Source organism: Erinaceus europaeus, chromosome 17 (assembly GCF_950295315.1).
Source record: "Erinaceus europaeus chromosome 17, mEriEur2.1, whole genome shotgun sequence".
NCBI lineage: Eukaryota > Metazoa > Chordata > Mammalia > Eulipotyphla > Erinaceidae > Erinaceus > Erinaceus europaeus.
The window spans coordinates 78,196,909-78,217,159 of record NC_080178.1 but is presented as its reverse complement, the minus strand read 5'-3'; the positions used below and the strand labels follow the sequence as shown (position 1 = coordinate 78,217,159).

Sequence of the window (20,251 nt, the reverse complement as noted above, 5' to 3'; positions counted from 1 at the left end):
GGTTTATTTTGTGGTGTTTAAAATCTTTTCAAATGTATATTTAGTGCTGTAAGTTCTCATTTTTAATGAAGACGTGAACCTGCTTCATTTTGTTTCCTCTAAATATTATGTCATTGGGCCCTGTAAATTTTGATATAAAGTGTTTCTGCTATTTATTACTTTTTGGGTAGTTTGTAATTAATTTCCTTTTTTAATTCCTCAGTGATTCAAGGTTATCTCCATGTATGATTCTTATTTCTGAGTCCTTCAATGGAATCTTCAAACTGCACTGATTTTTTTTCCTGCCTTTTTTTTTTTAAAGATAAAGACATCAATATTAGGAGTCGGGTGGTGGCGCAGCGGGTTAAGCGCACGTGGCGCTAAGCGCAAGGACCAGCATAAGGATCCCGGTTTGAGCCCCCGGCTCCCCACCTGCAGGGGAGTCGCTTCACAGGCGGTGAAGCAGGTCTGCAGGTGTCTGTCTTTCTCTCCTCCTCTCTGTCTTCCCCTCCTCTCTCCATTTCTCTGTTCTATCCAACAACGACGACATCAATAATAACTACATCAATAAAACAACAAGGGCAACAAAAGGGAGGGAATAAGTAAATAAATAAATATTTTTTAAAAAGACATCAATATTGTAGAAACATAAATGATGTAATTTTTCATAAACTACATAAGTGAGCTACATTGCTTGCCTCTGAAGCTTATCACAGTAGAGAAGGACTTTCTTTTTCTTCTTTTAATTGGTGGTTTAATAATGAGTAACAAGACTGTAGGATTAGGAGTACAATCCCACACAATTCCCACTGCCAGAGTTCTGTATCATTCCCATTTCCCCATTGGAAGCTTCCCTATTTTTTATCCTTCTGGGGATATGGACCAAAATTCCTTACAGGGTGCAGAAGGTTTTTTTTTTTTTTTTTTTAATTATCTTTATTTATTTATTGGATAGAGACAGCCAGAAATAGAGAGGGAAGGAGAAGGTAGAGAAGAAAAGAGACAGAGAGACACTTGCAGCCCTGCTCCAGCACTCATGAAGCCTCTCCCCCCCACCCACAGGTAGGAACCAGGGGCTTGAACCCGGGTTCTTGTGCACTGTAACCTGTGCGATCAACTAGGTGCACCACTGCCTGCCCCCTGTTTGTTTGTTCGCTTGCTGGTCGGACTTCATTCACTGGGGCTTGGGACCAGCACTACACGTCCACTGCTCCCGGCGGTCATTTTCCCCATCATTTATTCTGTATGACAGAGAGAAATTGAAAGGGGAGAGAGAGAGGGAGAGAGAGACCCACCCTCGATTTGCTTCAGCATCTTGTGAAGTGGAGGAGAACTGTATACGCTTCTGGACTCTGGGCTCTTCTCCCATCTCCAGGGAGAGGATCTCTAAAGTCAGGAGTCCACTTTTTTTTTTTCTGACTTTTGCTGAAAAGTAACTACACATCTCTTCTTTAAAACCATCATTTTCTCACTTTTTAGAAACATTTTATTGATTTATTTTTCCTTTTGTTGCCCTTGTTGTAGTTATTGTTGTAGTTGTTATTGTTGTCATCGTTGTTGGATAGGACAGAGAGAAATGGAGAGAGGAGGGGAAGACAGAGAGGGGGAGAGAAAGACAGACACCTGCAGACCTGCTTCACCGCCTGAGAAGCGACTCCCCTGCAGGTGGGGAGCCGGGGGCTCGAACCGGGATCTTTAAGCTGGTCCTTGTGCCTTGTGCCGCGCTCACTTAACCCGCCGCGCCACCGCCCACCTCCCATTTTCCCACTTTTTATAATTTTCAGAAAAATGATAAGATCCTGAATACGACATTAGTTTGAAGAGAGAATTCTTTTTAAGTGAACTACATAGACCACTCATAACTGGCGATTTATGTTCAAATATAAGTTGCTTTTGTAGGCAGTGATAGATGTTTCATGTATTGTGAAGTCAAAAGTGTCAGAATGCTAAGATATACATATACACATATATCCCCCACAGACGGAGTACGCAAGGTTCGAGAATGGCCGATTCGTGTACCGAATAAACCGCTCCCCGATGTGTGAATACATGATCAACTTCATCCACAAGCTGAAACACTTACCAGAGAAATACATGATGAACAGTGTTTTGGAAAACTTCACAATTTTATTGGTAACTATGTTCTCTCTCTTGTTTTGCCTGACTCAGTCATGAAGCTGGAGGGGGAAGATGATTTTTGGTAAGGGAAGGGGGCCTGGACCAAGGGAACTGACCACTTGGTCAGGTTCTAAATGGTCAGTCGGTCAGCATAGAATTCACAGCACACATAGATCTGACTTTAGGTCTCCGGAAGAGAAAGGGATCTTGTTCCACTTGGCTTTCTAATTGGCCAAGCAGCGGAAGTCGAATCCAGGTGGGCATTGAGAAATGATCATGGGAGGTTCTCCATTCTGACTATATATTATAAAGACCTGGACAACTATTTCAAAATCCTAATATTAAGACACCCTGTATCAGATTTAAAAAAAAGAAACCAGACCCAGGTATGTGTATTTTGATAAGTTCCCTAAGTAATGATAACATTAGCCAACTTTGAATCTCAAATAGCAACTTGTATGCAAATCATCCATGTGGAAGGGGGAAGAAAAAAATGAGGTATCAGGTTTATGCGTCAGGCAGACTGAGTCAACTCATGAAGACCATACGAGAAGTAGTCTGTATGGATATAGCAAAATAGAAACTCTCGGTACATAAAGAAATATAAATGACTGGTCTGGAGATGGTGCAGTGCATAAAGCACTAGACTCTGAAGAGAGCATGAGGTCCCAAGTTCGAGCCCTGCCAGCACATGTACCAGAGGGATGTCTGGTTCTTTTTCCTTTTCCTCCTATCTTTCTTATTAATGAGTAAATAAAATTTACAAATATAAATGTATATGAATAGAATGCCATGACCAGTAAGAGAATACTTTTCATAGACTGAACAGTAGGGTCAAAACATAATAGGGTTGGGGAAATAGCTCACTGAGTAGAACACCTGCCTTACCATGACCCATATTTGAGCCCTGGCACCATATGGAGGGATCACAAAAGCATAGGGGAAGTTCTGGTGCTGTGGTCCTTTTGCTTTCTATCTGGGTGAACAAGTAGGCCCTTTGATCAGGAGCAGTGAAATCATGCAGAAGGCCCTGACTTGGCAACTAGTGAAAATACTAGGCAGCTCAAAGGCAGGGGAAAGACTGGTACTCCAGATTCATGTGGGGGAAGCTCTCTGACCCCCTGGGTGATATGAAGGGATATGAATCTGCTCCCCTCAAACGTAACTTGAAAGCAGGTTTCTCACAGGGACTTCTTTTTAGGATGTAGGAAGGTCATGAAGTGTTCACCTCAAAACAGAGCTAGGAGATACCCAGTAATGAGTTTCCTAAGGCTTGTTGGTTTTTTTGTGTTTCATTTTGTTTGGGTTTGGTTTGTTGTTGTTGTTTTTAAGACAATAACACTCCTTGATTAAGTAGGAGGGGGGGAAATGTCAAAACTCGGTGGAAACAATTTTGCTGAAAGGAGCACTAAGGCAATATTGTGGTCAAAGGCCTGAGCTCTCTGAAGGCGTGCTTTGTTACTCTGCCCCTGGGAGTGAGGGCTAGACCACTTGATTCTTGGCCTGGAGCGTTTGAATCAAGTGGAAGGACGGCTGTTAGTCATTGGTACAGCACCTTGTTGGTCTCTACCTCAACCTTCTTAAAACCCTGATTGACAGATGATGATACCTACACAGAAAAACAGCAAAAAAAAAAAAAAAAAAAAACCACCTTGATGGATAGTTTTTGCTGCTTCCCGTGGTACCAGTACATCTCCCCAAGAGAGTTTCAGACAGCCACCTTGTGAAATTCTTTTCTATTTATTAACTTGCATGAACCAGTATAATGAGCCAGTTCTCACACATCACTGTAAAAAAAAAAAAAATTAATACAAGTGTGGGCTGGGCAGTGGCACATCTGGTTAAGTACATGTAACACCTATGCACAGGACCCAGGTTGAAGCCCCAACTTATCTCTGACCTTCCTCCCCAAGTCTCATGGTCCCAGTCTGAGTATAAGAAAAGACCAGACAAATGCAGACTGAAGCTACTGGCAAGTAGGAACACTGCCAGCAAGGACCAAACACTCATAAGTTTAACTGGGAAAGAGCCTACTTCCCTAATATATGAAGTACTCTAAAAATGACGACTTCCGGGAGGTATCACAGCAGGCTAAGCACATGTGGCACGAAGCGCAAGGACCAGCGTAAGGATCCTGGTTTGAGCCCCGACTCCCCACCTGCAGGGGGGTCGATTCACAGCCAGTGAAGCAGGTCTGCAGGTGTCTGTCTTTCTCTCCCCCTCTCTGTCTTTCCCTCCTCTGTCCATTTCTCTCTGTCCTATCCAACAACAATAATAACTACAACAATAAAACAACAAGGGCAACCAAAGAGAATAAATGAATAAATATTTCAAAACAAAACAAAAAAAACCTCTTGACCTCGGTTTGGTTTGTTCCATGATTGACAGACAAAACTCAAATCTGCACTATTGGTCTCAAAAGTTACTGAGATGTTTTAACTTAGCTAAGCCAAGAAAAGAGTCTACTAGCTGCCAGAACACAGTGTAAATAATATTACCGGTTCCTGTCTGGGCCTGATAGGGGGAAATAAAACAATTACAGTGGGGGGGGAGGGGGGCAGAGCAGCACTGTGGGTACAAGCCAGGGCTTAAACTCAGGACCGTACCCTCGCAAACCCCAAGCACCCTACCATTGCACAGCCTCTCCCCACGGAACAGTTTGCTTATTTGGGCAGGTCCTTGTTGTTGGGGAGAGGTGGAGAAGTCTCACGATGTTAGAAGATATGGTCCGAGTGAGGTGGGAAGGCATCTCCAGGGCGTGCCTGAGTGTCTGCTCACCTTGCAGTGGTGGCAGGAGGGGCCGCCGTTTGGAGTCTGGTGAGGGGGGCGGGGTAGGGTTCAGTGTCATCCCATGATAGCGGTGAACTGCATACTGAGGCTGGAGGCCTAGCGCCAGGGTCTGACAGAGAAAGACTTGCTTGGGGAAGAGGGAAGGAAGAGAGACCCATATTCCAGACCTGTGGCATGACACAAATTGGAGACTTGAGAGCGGGCCAGTGTAAGAAACCACTCAGGTTTGGTTTCCTTCGGAGGAACTCATCATTGTCAGATTGGTATTTCTGGTGGTTGCTGTGTGGGGACGGGAGTGGAGCCAAGCAGGGGAGGACCCAGGTGTCTCTCTCATTGCTTCCTTGAGTACTGTTGAAGACAAAACCCAGAAGAAACGACTGTCCTACTGGAGAGAATCCTAAAAGCTCATTGTTGTAAAGAGGTGGCGTTGGGGATAGGTGGTGACGCACTCGATTAAGCGCAGGGATCTAGGTTGAGTTCCTGCTCCCCTACCTGCAGGTGGGGTGCTGCACGAGCAGGGAAGCAGGTCCGCAGTTGTCTTTCTCCCTTCTAGTCTCCTTCTTCCTCTCTCAGTTTCTCTCTGTCCTAGCCAATAAAATGGGGGGGGGGGGGAAGGCCACTAGGAGCAGTGGATCTGTAGTGCCGCCCCCAGCCCCCAGTGATCACCTTGGAGGCAAAAACAAAACAAAAAAAGAAGTCACATTAATTTTTGTGCTGATTTCTTCCTGGCCTTAGATTATGGATTGTGCCATATCTGTTAGGTCTTTCCAACATACTGTAAAGCCCAGATTTTGACAGGCTTTAGGTTGGACCCATAATTTCCTGAATTAATGCTAAAATTAGGGTATATCTCTAAAAATCCACTTGTTGAACTCTAGTTTATCCCTCTCCACTGAAATCAGTCCTCCTGGCATAGATGGGATGGATTTTTTTCTTCCATTTTTTTTTTTTTAATATATGCACGTGTGTATACTTTTGTGTTTTAACAGGTGGTAACTAACAGGGATACACAAGAAACCCTTCTCTGCATGGCCTGTGTATTCGAAGTCTCAAATAGTGAACATGGAGCACAACATCACATTTACAGGCTTGTAAAGGACTGAAATGGTTATTTATATAGAGATATCTGTATATACACACACATGCGCACACACACACACACACACACTCTCTCTCTCTCTCTCTCTCTCTCTCTCTCTGTCTCTCCATTATCAAAGGACTGTAAACCTCATCACACAGGGGTAGCCCTGACACTGACCCTGTGAGGTCACTCCCAACTTTTCTAGATCCTGTTTGAGTGAAGTCATTTTTTTTTTTTTCTGTGTGTTCATACTGTCATGCTAGCTGTGAAGTTCCGGTACAGTTGTAAAAAGAGAAATGGAGTTATTTTTATGTGTTCTTCAGACCTGCAGCCCACAATGCCTCCGGAAGGGTGAACCTTGAGAACCCAATTATCTGCCAAGACCTGTTTCTAATTGTGGCAGAAAATACTGAGACAGTGCATTTGCCATGGGACATTTACAGCCTTGATAAAATGTATCTAGTTCTTCTTCTTTTATTTTTCTCAACATAAAATTCTTGTTTTAAGATACAAGTAAAATTAATCTTTAAATATAAATGTAAACTAGTACACAAAACTAAGGGTCTTGAGACTTACCTTTGTAACTAATGAGGATGGAAGTTATGAAAGGATGTAATTCACTAAATTATTTTTTAAATGAAACTTTTCTTTCTTTTTGAAACCAAATGTTAAAATATAGCCTTAAGAAATGCTTGGTAGAAATATCCTAATGAAACAAATTTGTATTTCTTGCCTGAAGGTGAAAAATTAATCTTCTAATTCATTAAACTCTTGAACAGGTTATTACAAAGGAAGAAAAACTTCACCCCCTATCCTTAACATATATAGTATATTTAAAAATATGAAATTGTATTGTACTAATGTGATGACTATTTAATGAAAAAGAAAAGATGGCTCTTTTTTTGCAATAAGTAGATAAATACTGAAAAATCTAAACTTAAGAAAATGTTTATAGTCTTGTGTGTGCAGTTATATTTTATATGGACAACCAAATTTTTTTTTTATCAAGACAAGTAACTATCTGAACCACTTAAATCTAATAACAGAAATGTAAAATTGGCATGAATACTGCACTGTGAGCTGCAAAGTACAGAGAAATCCTATAGCTGGGAGAAAATGTCATGAACCAAACCGGATAAAGGCTCATCAGTTTTAGCATCTGCTGCTCAGAAAAGTACAAGCGTCCTCACTAGCCTGTGGATAGATCCCTTACTTTCGGTGATCCAAAAGCCCGTGAGTCTATTAGAATTCTGTGTGTGTGCGCGTACACACACACATATGCACAGATAGTAGCACACTTCATTCTCAGTCAATACCTAAGTGGTGTCTGCCACTGAGTTTGCTTGGTGCTGCTAAGTATCCTCAATCTCTTTTCTGTAGATCTTATTCTATTCTCTAATGACAGCCATTTCTGTACCATCTCTTGATAAGTCCAGGACTTGTTTGACTTGAGGCTTAAGAGGTCTCTCTCTCTCTCTCTCTACCTTCCAGCTCAAATATTCCAAAGCGTTGCCTGGGCAGATTTGGTTTGATGTTGCCACATGTCACGGTTTCCTTTCCTGAATGCTTCACTGGGAAGGAAATAACTCAGGCCACCCAGCTTCCCCCTGGAAGATGATGCTACTTCTGTAGTCATGTGGAATATATTGACACAATAGATAGTAAAAAGTAAATAAAGTAAGTTGCAAGGCGTATGAAGACATTTTAATCAAGCCAGAAAATAAGACTTTGTCCTGTAACACCCAAGTTAACTTAGAAATCCTTTTCCTAGTCCCATCATCTGCTCTGATCCTTCATGTGTGTTAGTGTCCAGTGGTCATGAGCATGAGGGTGTGGCTGGCCCATGGCAAATAGAACATTGGTCCAAGCCTGACTTTTCCCAAACGCATGCCCCTGGGAAGACGAGAGGACAAAGTGCAAAGCCCCCTCCCCTCAAAGGATCTGCAGCTGTCTCCCTGGTTCCCAGTGGACCTGTGGTATTTTTGCGCCTGTGTCTGCTCCCATTGGTCCAAGCACTTGGCCTCCTTCCTTCAGCATATTTATGACTTAGATGGTCACCTCTCTCATGGGTATTTTTCCTTCTGCTCCTAAGCTCCTCCGTCATTCATTAAGGGAAACCCCACTTGGCCAGAACACCCTAGAATTTCAGGGAGTGAGGCACTGCTGGTTCCTGTGGCCGGCCGCCCATGAGTGAAAGCTCTTGAGATAAACTTTTCGAAGCACAACCAGACCAAGAGCTAAGACCAGCTAGAGAGTAGTGCTGCTGACTGCAGAGAAAGGCTTATCCCAGTGTGCCGAGCTCACAGGCTCAGCTTAGCTCGCTCTTGGAGACTTTTGTCTTTATCTTCTTTCTCTGAATCACTTTTTTATAATTCAGTTTGGGGGAATTTACCTGAATGGCCTTGAGGACTGCTTTTTGTTCATAAAATATTTCTAAACTCTTGTAAAGCCTACTACTTGCTTTGTTCTTCTAGACATCTCTGAAGGGCAGATAACTTTCTCTCTCTCGTAATCATTGGCCTGAACTCTCAATCTTCTGTCTGTCCTGCTCATACTAGACCCTCAGGTGGATTTGTGTGAAAACATCTAATCCAAGTTTCTTGGGCCTTTCACCTTTGATAGCAGAATCTTCTTACCCTGCATTGCTTCCTTCAACCAAGTCCTTTCCAAAGCTTTGTTGTCAGAGATCCCCTCTGGCTACTCTTCCCGGTGGCTCCTTTGATAAGGGACATCTTGAACATTCACAGGAGTTTGGAGACCAGTTTGTCACAACTGAGGGACTGAGGAGCTGAGCTCTCTTGTTTTATCTTTCATCTCCATCTTCCCAAGAAACCTCAAATAAAATCCAGACTCTTTCAGAATCTGTCCTAAGGCCCAGTAGGTCCCAGCTGCCATTAGAGCAGAGTTTCCAACTACTAGTGTCCACTCTTGACATTCTGGGCCCGATAATTCTTAGCTGTGCGGAGCTGCCCTGCACGCTGCTGAAGATTCACCAGTATCTCTGGCCTCTGCCCACCATGTACTAGTCACACCTGCTCTGCTATCTTGTCACAACCCAGAATTACTCTGGACATGTCCAGATGTCCCATGGCCACCTCATTGAGAACCACTGGCCTAGATTTTACAGCCGCAAATGCCATATCGGAGTTTGTATTTTTCATTCCCTTTCAGTCTGAGAAGACTCCTAGAAGTCTTGTTCAAGTCACCGAGAGGCAGTTCTGACTATGACTCCAGTGACATTGTGCCTATTTCTCTTCCTGTTTCAGAGCCTCTGTTTTTACAACAGAGTTTCACTGACTACAAGTATCTTTTCAACTCGTCCTTGGAGAATTGGGGACACCATCATCTCTCTTCTCTGCCCACACTACTTAAGGGGTATCTCTATCCCAGCACTTTTCAGTATTTCTCATAAGCTAGTGAGTCTCATTATCAGACCTTTGTTTCAGTAAACTTCCTTCAGGCCTTCTCATTTCTGCCTTAACTTCAACAGAATTAATGGCAACTTCTAGAATTTCTCTTCGCTAGCTGGAGAGGCAAGAGATTAGTTCTGAAGAGGGCTAACAGGACTTTTCTTTATCAAGCAAGGAGAAAACTCAGTGTCCCTTCTTCTGTGTGTAGGTGAGAAGACCAGGCCAAAGTCCCAAGGGAGACTAAGTAGCCCAGTGTCACAGAATGAAGTCCCCCTGCCCCCCGCCACCCTGTATCTGGGGTGTCCTCTGTGGTGCTCATGCTTACACAACCTTTTCCAAGGTGAGGACGACAGGGTCAGCTCAGCAAAGAGAGAGACGAGAGACAGGTTCTGCCAAAGTGACAGCTTTGTCACCACACTGCTGCTGCTGCTGCTCAAGCTGGCGTGTCCTCTCTGAGGGTGTCACCAGTGGTGGCCACAGCAGACGGAAAAACTAATGAGCCTTCCTTTTCACTTACTCTGAAGACAATTCACCTGCCACAGTCTTGGAGTCAAACTTCAATTTGCCATGCATCCCAGCAGCAAAGTTCATCATTCAGACCAGCCAAAAAAAGAAAGAAACAACAGTATCCCCGTTCCCAGTCCTTGGTATAAGTCCCTGAATGACGTTAAGCCCAAGACGAGTGTGGCTTTAGCAGTCGGTTTTTTTTTTTTTTTTTGGACCACCATCAATTATTTAAATCATCCAAGATGATAGTCAGCTTTGCAAACCAGGTACAAAGAATTCGTATCCTTTTGTTAGACGCTCTGGTAACTATACCTGTCCTAATGAAGGGTAGAGCCAATACTGTCTGTTGATGTTCACTCCTGTGACAGTAAGAGGACTGTCCCTGTTGCTTATTTCTTTTTGTTGATGTTTCTGTGGCCAAGCCCTGCACACTGTCATTTCTGAAAAGGCCTTAAATCTTTGAGATGTTGTGTGTAGGGTATGCAGTGCAAAAGGCTGCCTCAGAACTGTGAGCCCTTTTGTAAGCTGGAAGCATTTTTCTTACTACTGTTACTTTATTATTATCATTATTATCTTTAGGAAATTTTGAATTCAGAGCTGCCAAAGTGTTCCAGTAAGCAGTGCCTTAATGATACCTTAGTCATACCGTCAGCCTTTTTTTCCTTACACCGGTTCTCCGTGTCCACTTACTGATTGGCTCAGTGTTTAAATCAGAGCAAGGAAAAAACTGCCCCCCCCCTTTTTTGTAAGCCCATCCCCCCACCCTCCTGCTCTATGGGAAACTGACTACTTGGTCTGAAATCTGAAACTGAACTTTCAACGTTTCTTTGATAGCACTCTCAAATGTATATACCAAAAGAGAAGGTGTTTTTGCAATTCGTAGTTTACTATGAAAAGCAAATTGTACTTTTTTAACGTTGCCTTTTTAAATCCACGACCAAATACTTAGCTATTTGTGAATGTCTGCACTCTCGCATGGAAGTGCCTTTGGTTTGAGATTCCAGCTTAGAAAAGCGCCACCAATAACAATGATCATTTGTAGAGAGACCAAAAATATCCCAAGAATCACCATAATGCCTTTGGGTTTACCGGGAGGAGAAGCCACCCACAGGAGCACTCGTGTGGCATGGAGCCTGCCTGCTGGAAGTCTGTGCGCTGTGGAGAGCCCCCACCACCACCACCCACCAGGAGCACTCTGCAGCAGGAGGACCCCAGGAACTCTGTGTGACCCAGCCTGTCACGTCAGCTCATCACCTAGCCGGCGTCCACCTGAGGAAACTGCCACGCAGACGCCAGGATCTCTGCTGGTCCTTCCTCTCGCATTCCCCCCCCCTTCAGTCTCTGTGAAGGCTTTGTGGCCCACTCAAAGGACGGTGCGCACCTAATCTGGTTTACAGGATGATAGACCCTTCTGAAAGCTGGAAGCCTCAAACTGAGATGACAGTGCAGAACAAAACAAAGTTAGGGTCACTGTAGAATCCAAGTGTTCTTCTAGGGCCAACATGTTGACTCTGAGTGTCGTGTGTGAATGTGCCCTGCGAAACGTCCACAGAGCACCATTCCCAATGGGTTATTTTCTCAGAATGTTCCAGCCCTCAGAAGGGGCGACTCTGTAAAGTCCGTGTTGGCTTTTCATCAAAAAACAAACAAAAAACCTTGTTACAAAGTAAGGAAATTGATAGCGATAAGGAAGAGGGGTGAAAAAGAAAAACCACCAGCCAAACAAAAGCCAGGGGGGAAGTAACACGTTTTTCCTCTCTGAATATACAGACATCTTGGAACTCTGAACTCTTAATGCATGTGTGTCCTATCTATCTCTACCTGCTGTCTTTTAATACCCTGTCTGGCCTCTGAAATTTCGGGAATAATTTCTAGCCACACTAAGTTGTATTCCTAGAAATTTCCACAAGGGGGGAAAGAAAAAAACATCCAACGAAAAGTGACTTAACCCAAGTTACAGTTCACTGGTTGAATTCAACCCCTCTCTCTGTCTTAAAGTCCGATAACACAACTTGGAAGACTAATTAGTCAAATGCTTGTCTAGTTTCTCTTTTTCGATGGTCACTGTGCTTTGTTTGGCAGGAGTTTTATCTCATGAACTCAGCACTTCTCTCATTAAGAGTGAACGTCTTGTGTTAAAAAAAAAAATACTGCATTGCAAAGGATAGTTTCACTGAAGACCTGCACCATGAAATAAGGTGAAATACTCGTATTTACTGTCCTGCTTCCTCTGCCCCAGCTTGTTTTATCCTCTGTGAATTTTGCATTCACAGTTGGCCGGCCATCTGCCCACAAGACAGCATCTTAGCATTTGAAATCCCCTCTCCTCAGTGAGTTTAGGGGTGAGATTCCAGAAGTTTTCACCTCACCGGTTGACTTATTAAGTATTCATTTTTCCCTTCCTCTTTCTCTAAGAAAGGTAGGCAGAATCCAGACATACATATATCAGTAGGAAGCCAACCTGAATTTTTTTTAATTGTTCCGTATTAGTCATTTTCCGTGATTAGTTCCACTGTGGAAATCAATTATTAACTGCACTTCTTTAAAAAAAAAAAAAAAATCTCCCTGTTACCTCCTTGAAAAGTTCACTTCTACAGGCCTTTTCCAGTAGGCTCATGACTGCAGATAAGGAAGAAAAGGAAAAAAAAGTAAAAACAAAAACAGTATGTGCCTGAAAAAAAAAAACAAAAGAATTTTTTTGTAACATTAAAAAAAAAAACCTGAATAGCCTTTAATTCTTGAATCTGCTTAAGTTTTCTGTAAAGCAGTCTTTGCCATGTGTGTTTGTTCACATTCTCAACGACTTAGTGGGATTCTCACGGTCTGTGTCCTCATGTCACGTGTATAAAATGGGCTCATGGTGTAAACGTTTCATCTGGTCAGTGGTTTCTTTGATATTGTACTGCTGCTGGGAGTGAGCTGGGACCTTCCTCTGGATGGAAAGGTTCCTTCGGGGGGTAAATCGGAGACATGGGGTGGGGGCAAGGGGGACAAATCTTCACATAATGTTTTCTTAACCTATTTGCAGAAACCTTCAAAAAGCATTTGGTTAAACCTCTCGGCAGTACAGTATTCTTGTATCTGTTAACGTCTGTGTTTAGGTACTGGTAACTTTTGGTTTAAAAATGTGTTGGCTTTAAAGTGAATTTATCTTTAGTATGATAGTTATATGAAAATTAGAAGGTTTGTGTGCAGAGAATTTTTTTATAAAGTGCTTTGTAAAAAAAAAAAATGTATTCTAGCTTTCACGGTACATATGTGCGATAACTTTAATATCCATGACAGTTAAGTGCAATTATTCCATCACTCTAAAAATGCTATTTTTGTGTCAGTTCCTGCAGGTGTTTTCATGTCTTTGCAAAGTGACACATTTTGATGCCTTCTTGATAAAGTGGTAGACATTTTGTAGCTTTCTAGAAACTTTGTATTCATACGGTATCAATGACAAATAAAGAAAAAAGTGTGGGTCACTTTTTCTTTGAATCTGTAAACGTGTATATTACTGAAAATGAGCCGTGATTTCTGCGGGTGACTGGATGAGGGTCCCCGTCAATGAAGCTGAAGCTGGTTCCTCTCCAGGTGTTTGTGAAGCCCAGTGGTGGGAATGCTAATTGTTCTGTTTACCCAGATGTTTTATTTATTTTTTTAAATTTAATTTTTTTAATGTATTAGGTGCTTAATGGTTTACAGTCAACAGTAAAATAGAACAGCTTGTACATGCATAACATTTCCTAGTTTTCCACATCACAATTCAACCCCCACGAGGTCCTCCTCTGCCATCCTGTTCCAGGACCTGAACCCTCCCCACCCCTGACCCCCCCAAACCCAGAGTTTTTTACTTTGGTGCAATAATACACCAACTCCAGATAGTGTTTTCCCTTCAGATCTTGATTTTCAACTTTTGTGAGATCACCCCATATCCATCCTTCTGTTTCTGACTTATCTCACAAAAATGGTATCTTCTAGCTCCATCCAAGGTGGGGTAGAAAAAGTGGATTCATCATTTTTAATAGCTGAGTAGTATTCCATTGTGTATACAGACCACAACTTTTTCAGCCACTCATCTGTTGTTGGACATCTGGGTTGCTTCCAGGTTTTTAATATTTTATTTGTCCCCCCCCCTCCTTTTTTTTTATTTTTCCTTTTTAACCAGAGTACTTCTCAGCTCCGGTGTATGGTAGTGCAAGGGACTGAACTTGGGACTTTGGAGCTTCAGGCATGAGAGTCTTTTGCATAACCATTATGCTATCTACCCCTGCCCAAGCCAGAGGTTTTTAAAAAATATCCGCCAGTCACACTCTATACGTGTCTGTCTCCCATGCTTCCACAAAACTGACAGAAGTTTTATAAAGCCGCTTTTCTGTGTCTCCAAAGTCTGTCCTAAGAAACCGTGCTCCGTGGCCTTGCCGTGTGGGACCTCAGAAAGCCAAAAGGCAGAGCGGACTAGCCTCTGAGCATCTGTTGTTAACCCAGCTTGTTGCGAACATGCCAGGAACAAGCAGTCGAGCAGACCAGCCCCGTAGGCGAATGCAGCCTGGTAATTAAATTCTCAGTCGTTGGACTGCAGTTGGGCTGTAGCCTCCTGTCCTCAGCATCACTCTGGGACTGGGGACGCTGCCTCTGTCACACTCCTGCATGACTGTGCTCTGGGTTCATTAAGCACTTACTGTATTCTGGGCGCTAGGCCAAGTGGATTGGTACACTTGTTTCAATAGTGTTGCCTTTAGTCCTTACAATAGCCCTACAGTCAGTGACACCATTTACCCCGAAGTTGTTACAGGGTCGGTAGAGGAGTCACCCTGTTGTCAGTAGCTAGGTCACCCTGACTCCTTGGCCCTGGCATTCCAGTGCACTAAAACATCCCTGGAAGCAGCACAAGGTTTTAGTGTGTGGCGCGAAAGGCTAAACAGTGCCCAGATAGGAGGGCAGAATGCCCAGGGAGCTTCTGTTGGTGAGCGGGATCTTGGAGGCTCTTCTGCTTCCTGTCGGTTTGAAGTCGAAGGTGAAGCCTGCCTGCCTCAGATCCTAAGAGGCACTGTTTGTAACAGAGCAAAGTCCACTGCTCAGCGTCACCATTAAAAAAAAAAAAAAAAAAGATGCTTTCTGTAAGCCGTGACTCACGAGGGAAGGAAGTGGCAGTTTTGTAGAGACCCTTTTATGTCAGGCACCTTTGCACTCGCTGTTTCCTTAAACCCCAATGCCCTTGAATAATGGAGTCCTTGCCAGTTTCCAGGAAGGACACCGAGGCACAGAAAGAAAAATGTTTTTATTAAGTGTTTAATAAAGATGAACAAGATGGTAAGATAACGGGCACAGTTGCACACAGTTCCCATCGCTAGACTTCCATGTCTGATCCCCTCCACTGGAAGTTTCCCTGTCCTTTATCCCTCTGGGAGAATGGACCCAAATTCTAAACCTCTTTTTTTTTTTAACCAGAGCACTGCTCAACTGCTCAGCTCTGGTTTATGATGGTGCAGGGGATTGGACCCTGGGACTTTGGAACCTCAGGCATAAGAGTCTCTTTGCATTACCATTGTGTTATCTACCCCTGTCCTGGACCAAAATTCTTCATGGGGTGCAGAAGGTGGGAGTCTGGCTTCTGTATTTGCTTCTCTGATGTACATGGGTGTTGGCAGGTGGGTCCAAACTCCCAGCCTGTCTCTGTCTTCCCCTAGTGGGGCAGGGCTCTGGGGAGGTGGGGCTCCGGGACACATGGGTGAGGTCGTCTGCCCAGAGAGGTCAGGTTGGCCTCATGGTAGCATCTGCAACTTGGTAGCTGAAAGACAGTAAGATATAAAGCGGAACAAATTGGTTGATAAACAGGAATGTAAAGGTAAGAATAGAGCAGATGAAGAGGCCCAGAGAATTTAAGGCCAGGTTGAAGTCATGCAACGTTCGTGGTTGCAAAGATGTTGAGTTGGGGGAAGCCCTCCTCTCCTTGCTGTGCTACTGGCTGTGTGACACCCCTTCACCCACCACCTCCTCAAAAGGTGTTTCAACACATCACAAACCTCCTTTGTTACTGCCTGTGGTACAGTCAACTTGAGTAGCGCTAAGAGTGATACATTAAGTAAGCCAATACCATTGATGGAAGGGATTGAAAGAGGAATGAGGCTAAGGAGATTAGGCAAGCAATTTTTGCAGAGAACCCTGGTCATTTCTTCCTGCCTTACTCCAGAAGGGGAAAGGTAACTCCTTCTCCACACTGAGAGCCAAGTGAGCTGCTGAAGACTCAGTGAGTAACTGCCATTAATTACAGGTTTTTGTTACCTCCAGGGTTATCTCTGGGGCTTGCTGGGTGCCTGGACTACAAGTCCACTGCTCCTGGTGGCCATGTGTTTTCTTTTTGATTGCCTCGAGGGAAACTGCTGGAACTCTGTGCCTGTACTACAAATCCACTGCTCCTGGAGGCCATTTTTCCCCCATTTTTGTTGCCCTTGTTATTGTGATTGTTGTCACTGCTGCCATTGTTGTTGTTGGATAGGACAGAGAGAAATCGAGAGAGGCGGGGAAGATAGAAGGGGGAAAGAAAGACAGACACCTGCAGACCTGCTTCACTGCTTGTGAAGTGACTCCCCTGCAGGTGGGGGTCTGGGGGCTCGAACTGGGATCCTTGTGCTTTGCATTATGTGCGCTTAACTCGGTATGCTACAGCTGGGCCCCCTATTAATTCCAGTTTCAAAAAGGTGTTGGGCAAACCTGTGAAGACTTAAAAAACTAAAGTTTTTAAAACTGCCTTTGGGAATAAAACAAACACTTAACCACTGTTGTGTTTAATACCCCAAGTGTCAAATCTGTCTTGGTTGTCATAACAGGCAGGTGGACTGCCTGCAGCTTGACTGCGTGTTCCCCCAGTGAGTGTCTTCTCATTTGCTTTAACACCAAAGAAGTTCAGAGCCACGGCTGTGTTCTGTGCTGATGACAAGGAAACGGCAAAACCAATTCATTAGATTTTTCTTACTTGATGGGGGAAAACATTTTATTTGACCTCATGTGAATTAACTTCAAGATGGGGGGGGGCAGGTGGTGGCACACCTGGTTGAGTGCATGTGTTAAAATACACAAAGACCCAGGTTCGAACTCCCAATCCACCACCTGCAGGGGGAAAATTTTGCGTGTGGTGAAGCAGGGCTACAGGTGTCTCTCTGTCTCTCCTCTATCTCCCCCTTCCCTCTCAATTTCTGGCTGTCTCTATATAATCAATAAATAATTTTCAAAAAATTAACTTCAAGATGATTTCAATAACCCAGGAAAAGCAGACTGTAGATTTGTCAGTACCTAATACTATCAAACTTACATTGGATTTTTGTTTTCACGTTCATGACCTTAGTGGAAGAAATTTTTTTTTTTAACCAAGATTATTGCTGGAGTTCAGTGCCTGCACAACAACTCTACGACTTGTCAGATGAACAATGATAGAAACGGAGAAAGAGAGAGAGAGAGAGAGACATGCACCTGCAGTCATGCTCCATAGCTCATGACTCGTGAGTGGGAGCTGGGGCCTTGAGCCCAAGTTTGCGTGATACGAATAGGTACATCGCACCAGTGCATCCCCAGACTGCCTGGTTCCCACAGTGGGAGAGAGAGAGAGAGAGAGAGACAGAGAGAGGGGGGGGGAAGAGTGACTATGTACAGTGCTATTTACAGGTAAAACATTTCCCTACCTCACCCCCAATGCAGGACACAGATTCAAAGAACATTATTTACAGGTTTTATAAGATACAAGGTAATTACCCCGGCAATAAAGACTACATGCTTTATACAGTCAAGCACACATGAAGTTTTGATGACCGTTGACCATGACTGAGTGTGTCAAACCTGGCCAGCTGTAAATAAAACTTAGCTGGGACACAGCCACGTCTGCCTGTACGTGTCTGCTCCCACGTGCAGCGGCAGAGCTGATGACATCTTGTAGCCTCAACGCCTAGAATAACTGCCACCTGACCCTTCACACATATGCCAAATTCCAAATTTCCTAATTCCCTTCCTTAACCAAAAGAGCAAGGACTCTGATTCAACCGCTCTAAAAAAAATATATTGTGTTTCCCTTTCTTCCAGTCTATAAATAGTCATAGGCCTGAAGGGGATAAAAGGAAGTGGGTTTTTTTTGTTTGTTTTTTATCAGCTGACACCTGCTCACCTCATCTTGATATTTTATGATAGAAACAGCCAAGCAACACCTTTGCATGGACGGACATGACGGTCCGTCCATCTAGCTTGTTCCTATCTTGCCGTGGATCTGCAGATCCCTGCGGGGCTGGCCTCCTTGGCTGCGGTGTTTCGCCACCTAGTGTGTTCTATCATGATAATTACTACCTGGCCTCTGCCAGCTAAGTGCTACCACCTGGCCTCTGCTGGTCTAAAATCCTCCTCTCTCTCTGTGAGGGATCCAGTCCAGGCCACTACCCCTGCATCAACCTTGATTTGGAACCCACCACTAAGCTTCTCAGCAGTGCCCTGCTCTCTCTCTCTTTCTCTCTCTTTTTCTTTTTAAATATTTTTTATTTATTTATTATCAGATAAAGACGGAGAAATTTGAGAGGGGATGGAGAATGGAGAGACACCTGCAGCCTTGCTCCACCACTTGTAAAACTTTCCCTCTGCAGGTGGGGACCAGGGGCTTGAACCTGGGTCCTCGTGTACTGTGATGTGAGTGCTTAACCAAGTGTACCACCACCTGGCCCTTCGTGCCTCATTCTCTAGTCGCTCACTGTTTCATTTTAAGATTTTATTTATTTTTACTTTTTAAAAAACTTTATTTTTTTCCTTTTTGTTGCCCTTATTGTTTATCATCATTGTTGTTGTTGGATAGGACAGAGAGAAAATGAGAGAGGAGGGGAAGACAGGGGGAGAGAAAGACAGACACCTGCAGACCTGCTTCACCGCCTGTGAAGCGACTCCCCTGCAGGTGGGGAGCTGGGGACTCAAAATGGGATCCTGATGCCGGTCTGTGTGCTTTCCACCATGTGCGCTTAACCTGCTACACCACCGCTCAGCTCCCCTTATTTTTACTTTTTAAAGATTTTTAATTTTTAAAGATGTGCTAATTTTCAGCTCTGGTATATGATGGTGTTGGGGAATGGCCTGGGATCTGAACAGGGAGATAGCATAATGGCTTTATAGAAAGACTGTTAAAAGTCTGAAGCTCTGACATTCTAGGTTGAATTCTAATTACCAAGCACAGTGGACCAGTATGCTGGTAGCGAGAGAGAGAAAAAGAGAGAGAGGCCCCCGGCTCCCCACCTGCATGGGGGACTCTTCACAAGTGGTCAAGCAGGTCTGCAGGTCTCTCTCTCTCTCTCTTTCTCTCTCTCCATCTGTATCTTGCCCTCCCTTCTCAATTTCTTTCTGTCCTATTCAATAAAATGGAATAATGGGGGAGTCGGGCGTTAGTGCAGCGGGTTAAGCGCACGCGGCACTAAGTGCAAGTGGCGCTCAGTACTATGTGCGCTTAACCCGCTGCGCCACTCCCCTGCACTGAGTAAAACCTAATTTTTAGAAAAGCATTCCACTGATCTCCTCTTGATTTAACCCAGTTCCATATCCTCAAACTTCACTCCCAAGCAAGCTCTCTTTGCTCCCATTGGGAACCGAACACAGACTAGCAACACCCTGTGATTCTTGGAGGTGAGACTTTTCCTCTCAAAACCAGACTTCCCCATTGGACCCTGCCGACTAGGGATGCAAGTCTGATCTTGTGGGACATCTCTTTCCACTAAGTTCCTATCCGGGTCTGCAGGCAACGGAGGCTGCTCTCCCCCTGCAAAGGAAGTAGACCCCTAGCCCAGAAAGCTCAAGGAGGCCTCAGTGTCTGTCCAGATGTTCCCACTCACTGCTGTCCATTCAGTGAGATCTCAGTCAACCCTTAGTATAAATGAAAGTCCTAAGACAGTGTTGTAGGGGACAAACTCCCCCTGCATGTTTCAAGCTGTTTGCATGGGTCTCCCAGTTCTGCTGTGAAATCGATATGACATCTAGTGGTTTGATAAAGGAAACTCAGACTGGTTTCAATCCATTACATCTGGATTGGGGGCTTCCTAGTTGTTGAAGAAAGGTTAGTCAGTGGGCATGATAAGCTTTTTTTGGGGGGGAGGGTGTCTTTTTATCTTTTTTTTTTAAATTAGTGTTTTAATATTGGTTTACAAAATTACTAGATCACAGGGGTCTAATCCCACACCATTCCAGCCAGAGTTCTGTGTCCCCATTCCCTCCACTGGAAACTGCAGTGATTCTCCCAAGGTTACAGATACAGGTCAGTCATGATAAACTTTAATGTGTGATATATGTTTTCACACCAGAATTATCACTGGGGCTCAGTGCCCACACACCTCTACTGCTCCTGCCAGCTATTTCTTTTCTTTTCTTT

At 44.0% G+C, this 20,251-nt stretch overlaps 1 protein-coding gene across 5 annotated transcripts in view; it reads left to right on the top strand.

The window, feature by feature from the left end:
- Nucleotides 1-13,368, top strand: part of TEAD1 (TEA domain transcription factor 1) — an 83,115-nt gene extending 69,747 nt beyond the window's left edge. For all 5 annotated transcript variants that reach the window (XM_060177177.1, XM_060177176.1, XM_007521151.3 and 2 more), the window contains 2 exons: nt 1,960-2,112; nt 5,877-13,368. In XM_060177177.1, coding sequence (XP_060033160.1) covers nt 1,960-2,112; nt 5,877-5,990 — 267 coding nt within the window. In that variant the 3' untranslated portion in view covers nt 5,991-13,368. The remainder of the gene's footprint in view (nt 1-1,959; nt 2,113-5,876) is intronic.
- Nucleotides 13,369-20,251: the final 6,883 nt, after the last annotated feature.